Below are 15,532 nucleotides of genomic sequence, written 5' to 3'. Positions count from 1 at the left end.
ACTGACTCTGGATACCTTATTATTGTTATTATTATTATTATTATTATTATTTTTTGTGCGTAACAACATGCCTCCTCCTCAAGACTCCTAAGCATCATTTCTTATGATGTTTTAGGAGTTAGTAGGTTAGCATCCGAGGCTACATCAGCCTCATATCCGACCTCCATCCTTTGAGGCTACGTTGGACCCGACCTCCATTTATCGCGGACTGGTGCTGGCCTGGACGTTGGTCGATCTTGCACTACCATTGTATTCAGACTCCCGTCCGACTTATTCCTCCTTTCGGCCACTGTTGTTCTGTCATTCTTTTGCTCGCCTGAAAAGTTATGGTCGGCGACCTGACCCGTGTCCGTCCATTCGGCGGGGTCCTCCTGACCTGTATCCGTCCATTCGGCGGGGTCCTCCTGACCTTATCCGTCCAGGTTACGTAGTCCTCCCGATTTTTGTCCGTCCAGTCGACGTGGTCTTCCCGATCTGTATTCGTCCAGTCGGCGTGGTCCTCCTGACCTGTATCCGTCCAGGTTACGTAGTCCTCCCGATTTTTGTCCGTCCAGTCGACGTGGTCTTCCCGATCTGTATTCGTCCAGTCGGCGTGGTCCTCCCGATCTTTGTCCATCCAGTCGGTGTGGTTGTCCCGACTACGGTCCGTCCCTTCGGTGTGGTCCTCCCGACCATGGTCCGTCCAGTCGGTGTGGTCTTCCCGACCATGGTCCGTCCAGGCGTCGTGATCCTGCCGACCTGTCTCCGTCCATTCGGTCGTCCCTGGTCGGGCCTGTCCTCCTGTTTGGTCCTGTCTCCAGTCTGTCTGACTGGGTATATGCTCAGGAATGGCGTTGTCCGTTTGGGGGCATGACATTTCTGGCGGTGCAGGAACCGAATTCAACATGAATTTTGATTGCTCCATCAAGTTTTGCATTGCGTCATGTATTGCCTGCAGATTTGCTATCTGCTGGTCGTACATTTGCCGAAAACCTGCTGTCAATTCGGCCTGTAGTTGGGAAGCTTCTTCTGCCGTGATAAAGCCAACGGCTGTACTGTGGAATTGAAAATTTGCCATATGGATCAGCAATTTCCTCCCACCGTGGTCGCCAATTTGTTGATGTAATTTTTCAACAAAAATAAAGTAAAATTCAAAGATATAGAAAATATCCTTAAACTTGATTAATTAGTGCCTGAGATTAGGAATCTCTAAACACTGTACGGTACAGAAAATAAACTGGAAAATAAAAGACTGAAATTTAAAGTGGTGATCCCCAAATCTGACTTTGCTTTGTTGAAGTTGATTGAAGATGCCTTGCCAAATGATGATCCAAATCCTTAAATATTCTTTGAAGAAAACGTTCAGAACCGTCGCACTGTTTCACCAACCGTTCCCACCAGTTACAGAACTCAGAACTGCCTCTTTCATTGACACATGTCTTTAACCGCCTCGCCAACCGCATAACCCAACGACCGACCAACCGACCAATCTAGATACATAATTGGTCGCCAGATCAAAAGACTCACTGGTCGCCCCATCAAACGACCACTATTTGGTCTCTTCAATCGTCTGACCTATCAACAGACCTTTCTTCGCCCGACTTCCTTTTTCGACCGACCCCCATAGCAGCCAACCTTTGTATCAACCGACCCATTTATCCGACTGCGGATAATCCGACCTGCTTGCCCGACCGCGGACCATCTGACTTGCTTATCTGATTGAGAACCAACCGACTGAGAACCCACCGACTGACTCTGGATACCTTATTATTATTATTATTATTATTATTATTATTATTATTATTTTTTGTGCGTAACAATAATGATTCGTGAATATATATATATATGTATATGAGATATATTAATTTATATATGTTAATAGTAAAGTAATTTATAATATTTTTATTTATATAATATAATTATATATGTACTAAATTATTTCATAAATGAATAAATTTTAATATAATATTTTCACTTTAATATATTTAAAAATATGTATAAAAAAACTGTAAATAAAGTTTTAAGAATTTATAAATTATAAAAAAATTTGCAATTTGAATGATAAGTCTCAACCTAATGTCATATATATATATATATGATATGAAATTTGATTATAAAATTTAAATAGTAAAATCAAGACTATATATTGCTATATATAATATTGTAATGAGAATATTTTTTTAAAAATAAATAAAATAAATACGTAAATATATGTATACAACTAAAAAATAATTCAAAAATATTTAATTAATATATATAATATTTTTAACTAATACAAAATATTCCATTTTTATAATATAATTATATATATGTACTAAATTATTTCATAAATAAATAAGTTTTAGTATAATATTTTCACTTAACATATTAAAAATATGTATAACAAGAATGTAAATAAAATTTTAAAAATTCATAAATTATAAAAAAATTTACAATTTGAATAATAAGTCTCAAATTAATGTCCTATGTGTGATATGATATTTGGTTATAAAATTTAAATAGTAAAATAAAAAATATATATTGTGATATATAATAATGTAATGAGAATATTTTTTAGAAAATAAATAAAATAAATACATAATAAATATATGTATACAAATAAAAAATAATTCAAAAATATTTAATCAATATATATAATATTTCTAACTAATACAAAATATCTTAATATTATAGAAAGTTATCAAATAGTTAAATATTTAAAATCAAAAATAAAATTTAATCTAATAATTTCTCCATATTTATATATAGTTAACAATATTTATCCAAATATTATAAAATAATTATAGGTAATATATATATATAAAGTAAAAGAAAAAACTTCTTCCATGACAAATGCAACAACTTGTCTGTCAGTAAATATCTTCCGGCATCTAAATTGTATTGTCTCTCGAAACATCAAACATTGTGAATACGAAGTTATTAAATAACATAAATAAATAGAGTAAATTAAAAAAGAAAAAAAAAATAGAATAAAAGATAAATTACAGTAACAATTAACAATAGATCAACATCATGGTGGGAGAAGCTTTTTCAAGTAGTAGCACATTTCACTTCCAAACGTCTTACTTCAACATTAAAAATTATATTGCAAATAAAAAAACAAAATTTAATAAACAAAAAAGAGAAAAAAATAAGAACATGAGTTCCATAGCAAATAAGTATAAATTAAAAAGAAAAATTGTATATACTCACTTACAATAAAACTTACCCACTAACAAATAAAACTTACCCCACTAACCTATAACACAATCAAAAAAACTGTAAAACAAAATAAATAAAAAAAATCAAAAAATTCCAAAAATTTGTCCGTGCATAAATTAGACACTGATCTTAAATATATAATATATAGATAGATAAAATAAATTTGTAATATAATGTAAAAAAAATTATTTGATTTAATTTTTTTTTTTAAAAAAATTAAATAGTAAAAATATACGGTAAAACCCTAAAAGAGCACAACCCAAGATATACTCCTCCCGTTCCAATAGAGTTGTCTTGTTTTTCCATTTTCATCCATCCCAAAACAATTGTCTTGTTTTCTTATTTAGTAACCGTGGTTCCTATTTTATAACAAAATTATTCATACTTTTCCAAACTATCCATAATTATTACTAGGCTAAATTGCACAAAATCTACATATAGTTTCATGAAATTACACAAAATCCCCTATATTTTTAAAACTGTTTCAAAACTTCATCGTGGTTTCATAAACTCTGCGTCTAACCCCTTCGACGGTCCTTATTTAATGGTATTTGACTTAAATACGCTCAAACTGCGAATAAATTTTTGAATATCAATTTCTAAACCCTTAAAATTACAAATATATTCATTTTTTTTAATATTTAGCATAAAAAATAGTAAATATACTAAAAAATAGTTATTTTTCTTAGGTTTTAATAGTGTATTTTTACTGTTTTTTTAGGATAAATATAAAAAAAATAAATATATTTGTAATTTTAGGGGTTTAGAAATTGAAATTCTAAAATTTAGTTCAAATACAGTTAAATAAGGACTGTCGAAGCGTTAGACTCAAAATTTATGAAACCAAGAGAATTTGACATAGTTTTAAAAGTACGAGGATTTGTTTCACGGATGGATTTGGTGCAATTTAGCTTTATTACTATAACCTACTTTTTTAAAAAAAATAAAAATAAAAATATTTTAATCTTTTACCTTTTATTTTAAATAACATTCAATTAAATACTATTATTTCTTAATTATCGTTTTCACTTCCAATAAAATATTTTTTAAGGAAGAGGGAGTATTATTTTTGTGAGTATACCCCCTTACATGCTACTAGGGGTTTGGTTAAACCGGAGTTTACGAGAGTAGACCTTACCCTTATTCGTGTGCGCGAATTTTACTCGAGAAGGAAGATGTGGCGGGAACATTTGCCGCTCGCTATTTGCCCAAATGAAATAATCAATTTAGGGATTTTAGGAGGTTTTAATTAGATCTCTTCCCAAATCTCACTCGCGATCTATTTCCTCCGATTCAACGAAGGTAAATCATTCATCGATCCATGTACGTTGGTGTTCGATCTGACTTAATATTTACGAATTGCTCTGCTTATCGTGAATTCCTCTGAAGGCAATGGATACATCGAACCCGGCGGTTTTTGTGAACGCGGAGCTGTTGCGGTTGTACGTCGGCCGGAGGGTTCGTGCAGTGGTCCAGGTCCTGAGATCCGACGGCGGTGGCTCCGTGATGGGGAAATCAACGGACGAGCAGCAGTTGGTTATTAAGGGCCATCCCCCCGCCCCGCTTTCGACTTTCGTGGAGATTATTGGCATTGCTGACACTAACCAATCCATTCAGGCTGAGATCTGGACAAACTTTGGGGATACTTTTGGTATGCCAAGAAATTTCGCTAGCTAGGCTTTCTGCTTTCATTTTCATGTTGAGCATGTTGTGTGTATCGTTTTTGCTGCTTAATTTCTCTGTACTATTGATTTTGACCTCCTCAGTTGGTTCACATGAAATCGGCAAATTGTCATTCCATTTTGGTTTTCAATATATCCTTTTGAAGGAGAACTTGAAAATTTCTAGGTGATTAACAAGCTAACCTGTTATTATTTTTTATACAATTATGAGAGAATTTTCAAGTAGAGGTTTCATGTAGAAGCATTTGGATGTTGGATCAATCACTGAAACTATGCTATCACATCAGCAAAATGCTTAGATCTAGACTATTTTTTGAATTGAGGTATTTTTGGAAGATGCTTATACATATATATGTTTGTGTGTGTGTGTTACTAATATTATTTCGAGTGGCTTTTATTTTTCAGTGCACTTTATTTATTTATTAACACAATTGTCTTGGCCGACTAAATTGTAGGTCGATCTTGTATGAAACAAATTAATGGTCACATACTAATACTGCTGAACTTAATCCAAAATAATTTTGTGGCATTTGATGCTGGATAAGTAATGCTTAGCTCACCATGTTCATTCTAACATTTTTGTCTCATTTCTATGGCAGATACTACATCATACAACGAACTCTGCAAATATGCCAATGGGGATTTCAAGCACTTGTTTATCTAACCACCCAAGTCGCTGTTTTTTTTTTTTTATGTGAAGTGGAGGCAAGGCACCCTCAGAATTCTTGGTGAATTTCTGTTGGTATAGTTCTTAAATTAGTGCTTTGAACAGCTGAGTTGTAGCGATGATTGTCAGACATAGTCTGGCACCTTAGTTTGCTACAAATAATCATTTTGCTTCGGAAGAACTTGATCGCTTTTGTGTAGTTCTTGCGCTATTAACTTCTGTTTTGTTTATATGTGTGGTTGATGTAATTTCGACTTGGAAACTTTATACTAGTGCAGTTTGTTTATGCATTAACTCTGGCACTCTGTAAGCTTGTCAGTCAGGAATTTTATTTATAATTTTGAACAGCAAGGATGATAAAAGGAGAAATTGGCAGTAACGTAACTTGGAGCTGTAGCTGGAGAGTGATGCACTGAGCAAGAAATTGGTGATACTTGCAATATAGGTTTCCTTGTGGGTAATTTTCTTATCCCCCATGCATTCATCTTTGTATATAATTAATTGTGTGTATCTGTAGTTTGTTGCGATTTAAAAATGTGCCTCTCTGAATTGGGAAGATGTCATTTTGTTCATATTGCATTTTGTGCATTGATTCTGGTTGCTGAGTATCTTTTCTAGTGTGTGTTTGTAGCTTTTAAAATTTGACTGACTCTACCTCTCCAGTAAAATTCTTTTTTAAATAGATACTCTCTCTCTCTCTCTTTTAATGGATTAGAACTACATTTGGTATGGTATAGGAATGATGCACAGGACAGGAAGTTGTACACTGTATATTGCATAATTTTTATTATTTTTTTTCCTCAAGTTTTGTTGCCACAAAGAATTGTGTTCTGATTGTTGCCTGTGAAATGGTTGTTTCTATTGAGTGTGTTGTGTTCTTTAAGATGATTTGAATTGTGCATAAATATCTTGGGCGGAAAAGATGCAAAAATTTTCTACGTGTTGACAGACAATATCAATCAGCATCATTTATGTGCTTTGAAATTTAAGTAAGAGCAAGGTAAATTTCTTATGATGCACTTCTGTAGCCAGCATAAGTTGTCTGGAACGTGTTTATTTAGTTCCCAACACTTTATATGCTAATGAATGTGGGGTTTTGTTATCTCCACTCTCGTTTGTTTTACAGTTTAGAAGCTCTATTCTATTCTTGTGATGCCTCGACTCTTGTTAGATTATAAAACAATAATGTTTTCTATGAGGTGATCTGATAACGTATATGCCAAGATTTATTTGGCCAAGTCCTTATAGATCAACTAGTTAGGCATATTTCTGTTCGAGATTATGACGCATGTTCGATCTAAGGAGCGTCTGTGTGTGGTGTGGGGTAAAAGTAATCTCTGCTTAGATTATGAAACAATAATGCCTTGTATGAGTTGATCCTAAAATGTGTATGTGTATATACACTCTTCTACTTTTTATTCATTTTCATAATCCTAGGCTTTTTCACACTGTCTGGGATGAATATTAATTCCAAACAGGTAAATGTGTGGATAGTGAACAGACCCAAGTTAGTGATTGTTCAAGCGTCTCCTTTCTTCCAAAAAGCCTCTTCGTCTGGAAGCCATTAATCTAAGATTATTGATCATTTAGCTGCTTCGCTTCCATTGATTCAGTCTTGATTTTTCTAGTGGCATCAATACCAATGTTCCTTCCATCTCTTCTTTCTAATACATGGAACTAAGCCATGAGATGTAGTAAAGAGAAGCCACTAAATTGAAAATCGATAGCCGTGTTTGTGTTGTCTGTGCATACAAAGAATGCAGAGCCGAACTCTAATACCCTGTAAAATAATTGCCGGAAGTTTGCCGGAGTCGGACAAATTTCTTTTTAGGCATAATTTATTTTGGTCTTTTACTGTAATAAATTAAAGAATTGAGTTTAAATTAGAAGTAAAAATTAAGTTTGGACAAAGTAGGATAAAATAATTAATAAAGGGCTAGGTATTTATGTTTAATAAAAAAATAAAATAAAATTTAAAAAAAGAAAAGAAAAGGAACAGCAGCAGCATCGCGCCCGTCCGCTCTTCTTCTTCTTCTTGGAGTTCTTCTCCAAAATTCTTCCTTTTGGTTTCTTCTCTTGAGGTAAGTGAGATTCATCCTAGATAGATGATACGTTATAATCCCTATGCCTCTTTTATTGATAATATTATTGTTAAATGGGTTTGTCAAGTGTTACATTTTGTCAATTTTTTCTAGAAAGTTGATTATAATGTCATTTAAGGCTTATGTGAAGATTATTATTGTATTTTAAATTGAAAATCGTAGAATTTATGGGATGGGTTTGAAACCCTAGTTTTGCCCTAACCTAATTATAGTTTTTGGAAAAAGATTTACGATTATATTTAAATATTATAATTTTTGGAATTAGACCATGCCTATTGTGATTGAAATATTTTTCGAATGTTTATTTGGCGAAATAAAGTGAGATTATAACGAACTTGTTGGGTCTAATATCCTACTTTCGCATGGTTAAATGTTGACAATTGAAATATTTTGAGTTTAAAACACCCTTTTTGAAATTTGCCTAAGAGTACGTTGAGTATTTGGTCAAATTGATAATTGAAACTACCCATTGAGTCCGATCAACTCGTCGATTATTTGGATGATAAGGCATAGTCTTCCACCTCTGTGCCTTGCAAACACGCGAGGGTATACCGGTATTTTAGGATAACTAGCTAACCTTGAACTAGATCCTGAATGGGCTAGGTTAGAGGGATCGAGATGGCAGGTTCCTTTTTGGGTGATTCCGAGGTGCCCGTCATTCACGATGAAAAGGTCTTTAGACCGTCATCCGTGATGGAGGGATGGATTGCGTACAATCTCCTCTTGGTACGTTATATTGGAGACTAGAGGGTTGTGGCCGTTTGGCTCCCATCGCAAACTAATAAATAAATTGATTTACGTGTACTTTGGGTTTTGAACCCTTATGTACATATTGTGAAGTTTTCCTTGAGGGTTGTGACCCTATATTTGTTATGTGAAACTATGTGAAACTATGTGACGTGTCATACGAAGTAATAAGGTTGGAAAACCGGGTCGAGCCGGCCCTGATTAAAGCCTAGTGGAGTTTTCTTCGTGATGTATTCATCACTATTATTTGAGAATGAAAAAGAGATATAAGGGAGGCGCTAAAAGACTCGTGTGTGTGAGTTATCCTTATGTGATATGTGTCATCTTATTCAAATTATCTTTTTCAAATGATTTTGTAGCATTATACCGTATTACTTTATTTTCGATTAATTGCGCTTACTCAACCGTTGTCTTGACCCTCTTCTTACAACCTTTTTGTAGGTAATCATATTTCTGTTATACCTAAATAATGCATCCACGTCATATGATCCATCGGGAGAACTATAACTACTTTATCTTCTAAAATGTTTTTTAAATCCATTATTAATGTTTAAGAACTAATGGGTTTTGAACTATTTCCAACTTATGTTTTTGACTCGAACCTTATCTATTTAAATAATAAACCAGTGCGCTTTAATTCTAAATATCTAAATAGTTGTTTTGTAATGATTATTTTAGCGTTAGCGCCACAACGTAGGGTTAGTTGGTTAATGAACGAGCCTTACGGTGTGGCGTGGCGGTGACGCTCCGGTTTGAACCGGCCGGAGTGTTACACAAACCGAACCAACTTGATGATGGGTTGTTTATTTGAACATCATCGCCAGTAAATGGAGAACCTGCAGAGCCAGGATAGGATATGAAAGATACTACACTACGCTACACTTTGCAGGTAATGGAGTTGTGTTTCTTTGTATTGTGGCCCTACCCTTTCTCTTAATAGTTCAAATTGCTATATTCATTTGGGATTTGGAAGCCTAAGTTAAAAGTGTTCATTTCTGCCAGATAGATGGATAGATAGCATATGTTGAAGCATGGTTGTTATGATTTGCTACTGCTTTCTACACACACACACACACTAGATCTAACATTTTTCTCAACACATCTTTATTAACAAGAGAGGAACACTGGAAAAGTTGAATGTCTTGTTCGCATATGCTTACTTTGATTGACTAACTAACTAAACTTGAATTTGATTTGATTTGATTAAATCACAAATCTCCTTTTTGGTGTATAGTAAAGGTACCCTTAGAGTGTGCTGACTTAACTATAGATGATAGGATGGAATTATTTAACCTGTGTGTTAATTAATGCATAGGGGGAATTAGGGAGTGAATAATTCCGTCCGTAGGGTGTGTTTGTACTACATTACATACATGGGATTGTGGAAGGATTGTTTGATCACTTAAACGAGTAAACACACCCTCAATGACAGAAATCAAACAATCCTCCATTATTTTAGGGGTTAGCATTTATTGCAGCTTCGATTAATCTTAGCTAGATGCTATAAGAATTGCATAAGCAAAATACTATCAATTATCGTATTCAAAGAGAATATCATCATACAGACAAGATGCTCTACTCGAATTTACAATGGGACTGACTGAATAATACCATTGTATAACACCCTTACGGGAATGAGAATGAAACAATCCTCCGCAATCCCATGTAAGTATACGCAGCTCCGATGAATCTAGCTAGATTCTAAGCTATAACAATGGCATAGCAAAATATTGAATTCATTATAGACAAAATGCTCCAGTTGAATTTACAAAGCATGCATGCGCTCAACTGAGATATATACAGGAAAGAAATTCATACACGCCAACGATGAGATCAGGGTGTGTTAGATAGCCCAGTGCTTTCATTAATCTTATGTATAAGCAGGTTGTGTGTACACATAACACCTTTGGAAGCATCTAGTCTTTACAGTAGCAATATAAGTTTATTAGTTTGCGGCTAAGGAAATTCAAAAACTAGCGATACTATATCGTAGGACAAGAAGGATGATTGTTCTTGTGCATATTGAGATCTTGAATACAGCTGTGCTCCAAAATAACACATTCATAAATAATTCATGCTTAAACTGAAACATATGAATACTTGATTCATTCCATATTATGTTGACTTCCCTTGTTTACTCCCATTCAACTGTCTCTGAATACTAAACATTTATCGACAACTATATCGCAACAAGCACTGTAGTTCCTAGGTGCATCCTATTCCCAGGATTAATCTCTCATCAATCCTCTAATGTTGTATCTAAATTTTGGAATATCATACTATGGTCTCAATGATGATAGTGTAACTGCAAAGAGTTTAAATTAAAGTATTTAAGCTATAACAATATCCAATGTCATAATTAAAGCAGTACAACATTGTCCACAAGTATATAGCAGCAGTAGTAAGAGTAGTTTACATTTACTTACTAGGTCATAAGAATTGAATACAGAATGAACCCCATCGAGATAGAAAGACAGCCTCAGCCTCAACTAAGGATTGCATCCGAGCTTGAAACAGCCAAGAGTCGACAGAACCCCCCGAGCTGCTACTACGACAGGAAAAAGTTAGGTGAGACAACATTAATCATCTAACAACGATTGACATAAAAATGCTTCCACAATTATAATTATACCTGTGGGTCTTGTCTTCATCTTCTAGAGGAAGACCGAGAGGTCGTCGGGAGCTTCAATCCAAACACTCTCAAACGGGTCCTGTTCCCCCCAGTCATATAACTGCTTGCGGGGATAATATCTTCCATTATCAAGGGAATACAAAACACATCGTTTCCCATAGAATCGAACCTTGGAGAAGTACACATTGTTCCTCATCATCCCTAGAAGATCCGTTCTTGCGTGGGATGTCAACAAGTTTGCAAAAAGCGTCATCCCGCATAAGCTTTCCATCTCCACCCACACTTTACTTGTTTGGTCCAACTTATACACGACCGGGTTCACCGCCGAGCAAGTGTAGATGACAAAAATGTCCCCATTGTGCTCTGTCATAAATTTCCCTTTCCACCAATTCTTGACGAAGAAATTCTCGGGGCATTTCGGCGGAGGCACGGAATCGACAGCCCAAGTACCCTTGTCGGGGTTATAGACCCCGAGCCAACCCGTAAGACTCAAGCAGTAGAAAAGACCCTTGCAGTAAACTAACTTATTCCAAATACTGCTGACGAACGGCAGCCGGTTCTGGTAATTGACGGTGGCCCACTCTGTATCCCCAGGATGGCACGTGCTGACAGCCACAATTGTGGGGCTCACGTGCGTGACGGTGAAGAGGGTGCAGCCGGGCGATGTCGGGGCAGCGGAGAAGGCGACTCTTTGGTAGGTTAGTTCCAGACAAGGCAAATCAATGACTTCCCGGGTGTAGGGGCAGTAGAAGAACACATTATGTGTTCTAGGCTTGTACAGCAGCAACCATCCATCGTTGGCGTAGCAAATCCGGGAGCCCTGGAGCTCCGGGAGCTCCAGCCAATAGGTTTTCCGCTGCGAGGGGTCGTAGAATTCATACATATCGCCGAATTTGGGGAAGAACATGAGCCAGGGAGGCTTGTTGGCCCTTCGGACAGAGTTAGCAACCCTTCGCCATCTCCAGCAAACAGCTGAAGCGCGGATGTTGTCTCTAAGACTTAATTGCGACAGAATTGCTTCCAGAAGCTCCGTCGGAAGCTCGGGCCGTGTGCCGCCCTCGTGCGGCGGAACTACTTGGATTGCTTCGGACAACCTGCAACGGAATGGATTGAACGAAATGTGAATAGGTGGTTGTCGAGATTCAGACATTCTCTGTAAGAGATTGGATTTAGATTAAAAGATATAGATAGACATCAATTGAGGGGTATACAGATGGATTGAAAATCCAGGCATTGTATCGAAATCTGAAGGTCCGATGATGTATCGGACAGACAGATAGTATAAAAAAGATAAAAACAAACAATTCCCCTCGTATCGTGTCTTTACAACCCTAGAAATTTAACCATCCATCCAATCTCACTTTCTTCCGATCTCAGACAAGACTAATAAATCACAAACGTGAAACCATCTCAAAGCGTTCAGTGGGCGAATCGAATTCGCTATCTGGTTCCGATTAATTACGGAAATATCAAATCCAAGGGATTCAAAATAAGTAAGAATTGGAAGAGAGAGAGAGAGAGAGAGAGAGAGGCGAAGTATGCATATAGAAGAAGGGAAACTCACGACTTCATCTTTTTCCTCCTTCGGGGAGCCATAATTAGTTGCAGTGGAGGAACCCTAGGAAGAAGGATGGGGTGGCGAAAGGGGGACTTTTATATTAGTGAACAGGGAGTTGGGTCGATTCGGAGACAAAAATTACAAAATGATTGCTGCTAATGCTAAATTGCTAATGCAATGTACTGCATCGCTCTCTCTCTCTCTCTCTCTCTCTCTCTCTCTCTGAGACATAGAGAGACACAGAGGGGGAATAGCGAGACACGTGTCGGTGCCTTCTGCCACCAGTGAACTTTATTCCCAATAGTGTCTCCAATGCGCTGTTGCCACGTTTTACGCCTCCGTTCAGTAGTGGTTAAGTACGGGATTTTGGAAAAACTGTCATATTTAACTAAAGGAAAGTTCTTTTATAAAAGAAATTTTTGATTTATTTATTTTATGTTTAGAGGTTGTTTGTAAATAAAAATTTTAATATAAAAAATTATTCTCTGTTTAAGAATAAGGTAAATTTTTTGCTTAAATTGACTTTTCACTAGAGCTAAGCATTCAGTTGATTTGATTCGAATCAAATTAAATTTTCAGTTTTGATCGATTTTTTATTTCTAAAAGTCAGAACCGAAATTGAACCAAATTTTGTAAAAATTGAACCGAACCAAACCGTTAATCTTTTATGAATTATTCATAATAATATCTTATTTTCATAATGATTCATGTATTTTTTTTTAAATAAAAAATCAAACAATTCATAATAATCCAAGAAAATAACTACGACAAAAGCCAAATGCATCTTCATTCAAGTTCTAAAAATCAATACCATGTCCATCATTTAAATTCTATAAATAAAATAAGTCTTCCAAATAATACTACAAAACAAGAACAAACAAAATCATACTCCTGTCAATAACGTCAAAACCGAATTTTCACAATTCACTCATCCAAACTATTCGTAGGCTTTCATCCGTGCATAAAAACAAAATTTAGTATATAAGTTCACATATTTTGAACAAGTTTATACAAACTTTTATGATTGTTTGCCTTTCTAACATTATTAACCGAAAATTAATTAGCTTGAGTATAAATTTTGGGAAGATTACGTTATACTAAATAATAAAATAGAAAATGAGAGTTCCAAACTAAAAATTTTCACCTTTTTACCTCATCATAATGGAAGAAAAAATAAATTTCAAACTAAAAGAGTTCCAGTATTAGTTTATAAACATGTTGATTCCTTGAAAAAATATCTTCACTTCTTTACCTCATCATAAACTAAAACTAGCAACACCTAAAAGAAGAAATAAGACAACTTATTAAAGTGAGTTATATTTAGATATGAATGAAGAGAGATACTAGTATTCCATCATATCGATATCAGTAATGAAATAGCAATATAAATAAAAGAATTACCTTTTTCAATAGTTGTTAACATATCCAAATCTTCATCCACATTGAGTACTTTAGTATTTCTCAACCAATCTTTACTACAAACAAGTGCTTCAATTGTTCTAGAAGTTAATGAACTTCTAAAAAGGGTTGAGAACACGTCCGCATAAACTAAATGCAGATTTGGAGGCCATAGTGGAGATAGAGATGGCTAAAATATCACGAGCTATTGAACTATGAATAAAAAATCTTTGACACCTCAACTTCCACCAACTAACACATCAAAATCAAAAGAAACAGCTTCCCTCGCTCAAATATTTTTCAAGTTCAGATTTATTTTCAACATTTTCAGCAACAAGTTCAAAAATTTTTAATCTTGCCTGCGTGACAAAGTATTGTTTCTTCCTTTGTCCTTCCAAATCATGAGTTTCCACTAATCTCAAACTTGATTATCCAGATTGAGATTCGGGTTGAATGGCCTTCTTATACTCATCAAACAAATCATACAAAACATTTATAACATTCTTCTTGAGTTGTAATCCACTAGCTTCTTTATACATGTCTTCCAATGCGAATTCAAGATAAACTAACTTGTATTGTGGATCAAGAATGACAACAATGAAAACCGGGATATTGATTTCATCTGAATTCCCCAATACTGATCATATTTAGCCTTCATTTTTGTAGCCAGAGCAGCAAAGTTCTGATTTTCATAAAATTTTCATTGTTGCAACATCCCTTCAACCTCACATATTTCAACAAAAAACTTGTTGGCAATCACATAAAGAGATCCATAGTAAGCTAATAAAAACATTTAAAAAAATTCTACCAGTGTTCTCACATTATCCCAATTCTCATCATTCAGAACACTATGATTAAATGTAAGCTCAACCAAATAAATTGGATCTTGTCTACTAAATCGCTCAAATGCATTTTGAAACTTTTAAGCAGTTTGTTACATCAAATATGTGGAGTTCCATCTAGTACAAATATCAAGGCATAACAATGTCTTGCTTTCAATCCCTTCAACTTCAGCAAATTTTTTAAATTTCTCCAATCTTGCCGGTGACTGCCTAATGAACCTCACTGCATTCCGAACTCGAACCACACATTGATTGAACCATTTCATTTCAATATTTGCCTTTTCAAGTGCTCAATGGCAACATCATTGGATGATGCATTATCCACAGTGATTAAAGAAATTCTATATAGTTCTCAATCTCTTAAACAAGTTTTTATGAGCATGCCAATATCATCGTCCTTGTGACTTGTAATAGGACAAAAACTCAAAAACATTTTCCTCGACATCCAATTTTCATCAACATAGTTGTTGTTGTCAAAATATCGCTATCGACGGCTTAATCGTAAAAGCCTGTCGGAATTGATTTAGTCGTAGGGTTCCCCAGCATCCTCAAGAAAGGATCCGGGCTATCTCGCGATAACTGAAAAATTGATAAAAAAAGATAAAATAAACAAGAACGAAGCTGAAAATTAAATTGGAATTAACGGGAGAAAACTGTAGAAGTTTGAAAATAATGCAGGAAATTAAAATTGCAGAGAAAATATTAATGCAGAAGAAGATGAATT

General features: G+C 35.0%; 2 protein-coding genes across 4 annotated transcripts; one reads left to right on the top strand and one right to left on the bottom strand.

Annotated features, from left to right (window-relative positions):
- The first annotated feature begins 4,312 nt into the window (after nt 1-4,312).
- Nucleotides 4,313-5,867, top strand: LOC127264954 (replication protein A 14 kDa subunit B). Its single transcript, XM_051294568.1, has 3 exons — nt 4,313-4,482; nt 4,570-4,831; nt 5,462-5,867. The coding sequence occupies exons 2-3, from the start codon at nt 4,573-4,575 to the stop codon at nt 5,524-5,526; spliced, it is 324 nt and encodes a 107-aa protein (XP_051150525.1). The 5' UTR covers nt 4,313-4,482; nt 4,570-4,572; the 3' UTR covers nt 5,527-5,867.
- A 4,808-nt stretch (nt 5,868-10,675) lies between these two features.
- LOC127265018 (F-box/kelch-repeat protein At1g57790-like) lies at nt 10,676-12,726 on the bottom strand. 3 transcript variants are annotated; one of them, XM_051294659.1, is made up of 3 exons: nt 12,575-12,726; nt 11,011-12,104; nt 10,676-10,926 (listed from the first exon to the last, which is right to left on the bottom strand). In XM_051294659.1, exons 1-2 carry the CDS (start codon nt 12,604-12,606, stop codon nt 11,033-11,035), a joined length of 1,104 nt encoding a protein of 367 aa, XP_051150616.1. In that variant the 5' UTR covers nt 12,607-12,726; the 3' UTR covers nt 10,676-10,926; nt 11,011-11,032. The 3 variants fall into 3 exon arrangements, with proteins under 3 accessions (XP_051150616.1, XP_051150615.1, XP_051150618.1); XM_051294658.1 differs by having other exon boundaries at nt 10,676-10,923; XM_051294661.1 differs by having other exon boundaries at nt 10,676-10,920.
- Between the last annotated feature and the right edge of the window lie 2,806 nt (nt 12,727-15,532).

The sequence above is a fragment of the Andrographis paniculata genome, unplaced genomic scaffold (genome assembly GCF_009805555.1).
Source record: "Andrographis paniculata isolate CXL003 unplaced genomic scaffold, ASM980555v1 Contig71END, whole genome shotgun sequence".
In the NCBI taxonomy this organism is placed as follows: Eukaryota; Viridiplantae; Streptophyta; class Magnoliopsida; order Lamiales; family Acanthaceae; genus Andrographis; species Andrographis paniculata.
The sequence above is the reverse complement of the archived record's forward strand: the minus strand, read 5'-3'. Positions and strand labels throughout refer to the sequence as shown.

Coding starts and splice junctions, on each gene's coding strand:
- LOC127264954 (XM_051294568.1), top strand. CDS start 4,573: ATGGATACATCGAACCCGGCGGTTTTTGTGAACGCGGAGCTGTTGCGG. Junction 4,832..5,461: donor AAACTTTGGGGATACTTTTG/GTATGCCAAGAA, acceptor TTTCTATGGCAG/ATACTACATCATACAACGAA.
- LOC127265018 (XM_051294659.1), bottom strand. CDS start 12,606: ATGGCTCCCCGAAGGAGGAAAAAGATGAAGTC. Junction 12,105..12,574: donor AGGAGGAAAAAGATGAAGTC/GTGAGTTTCCCT, acceptor ATTCCGTTGCAG/GTTGTCCGAAGCAATCCAAG.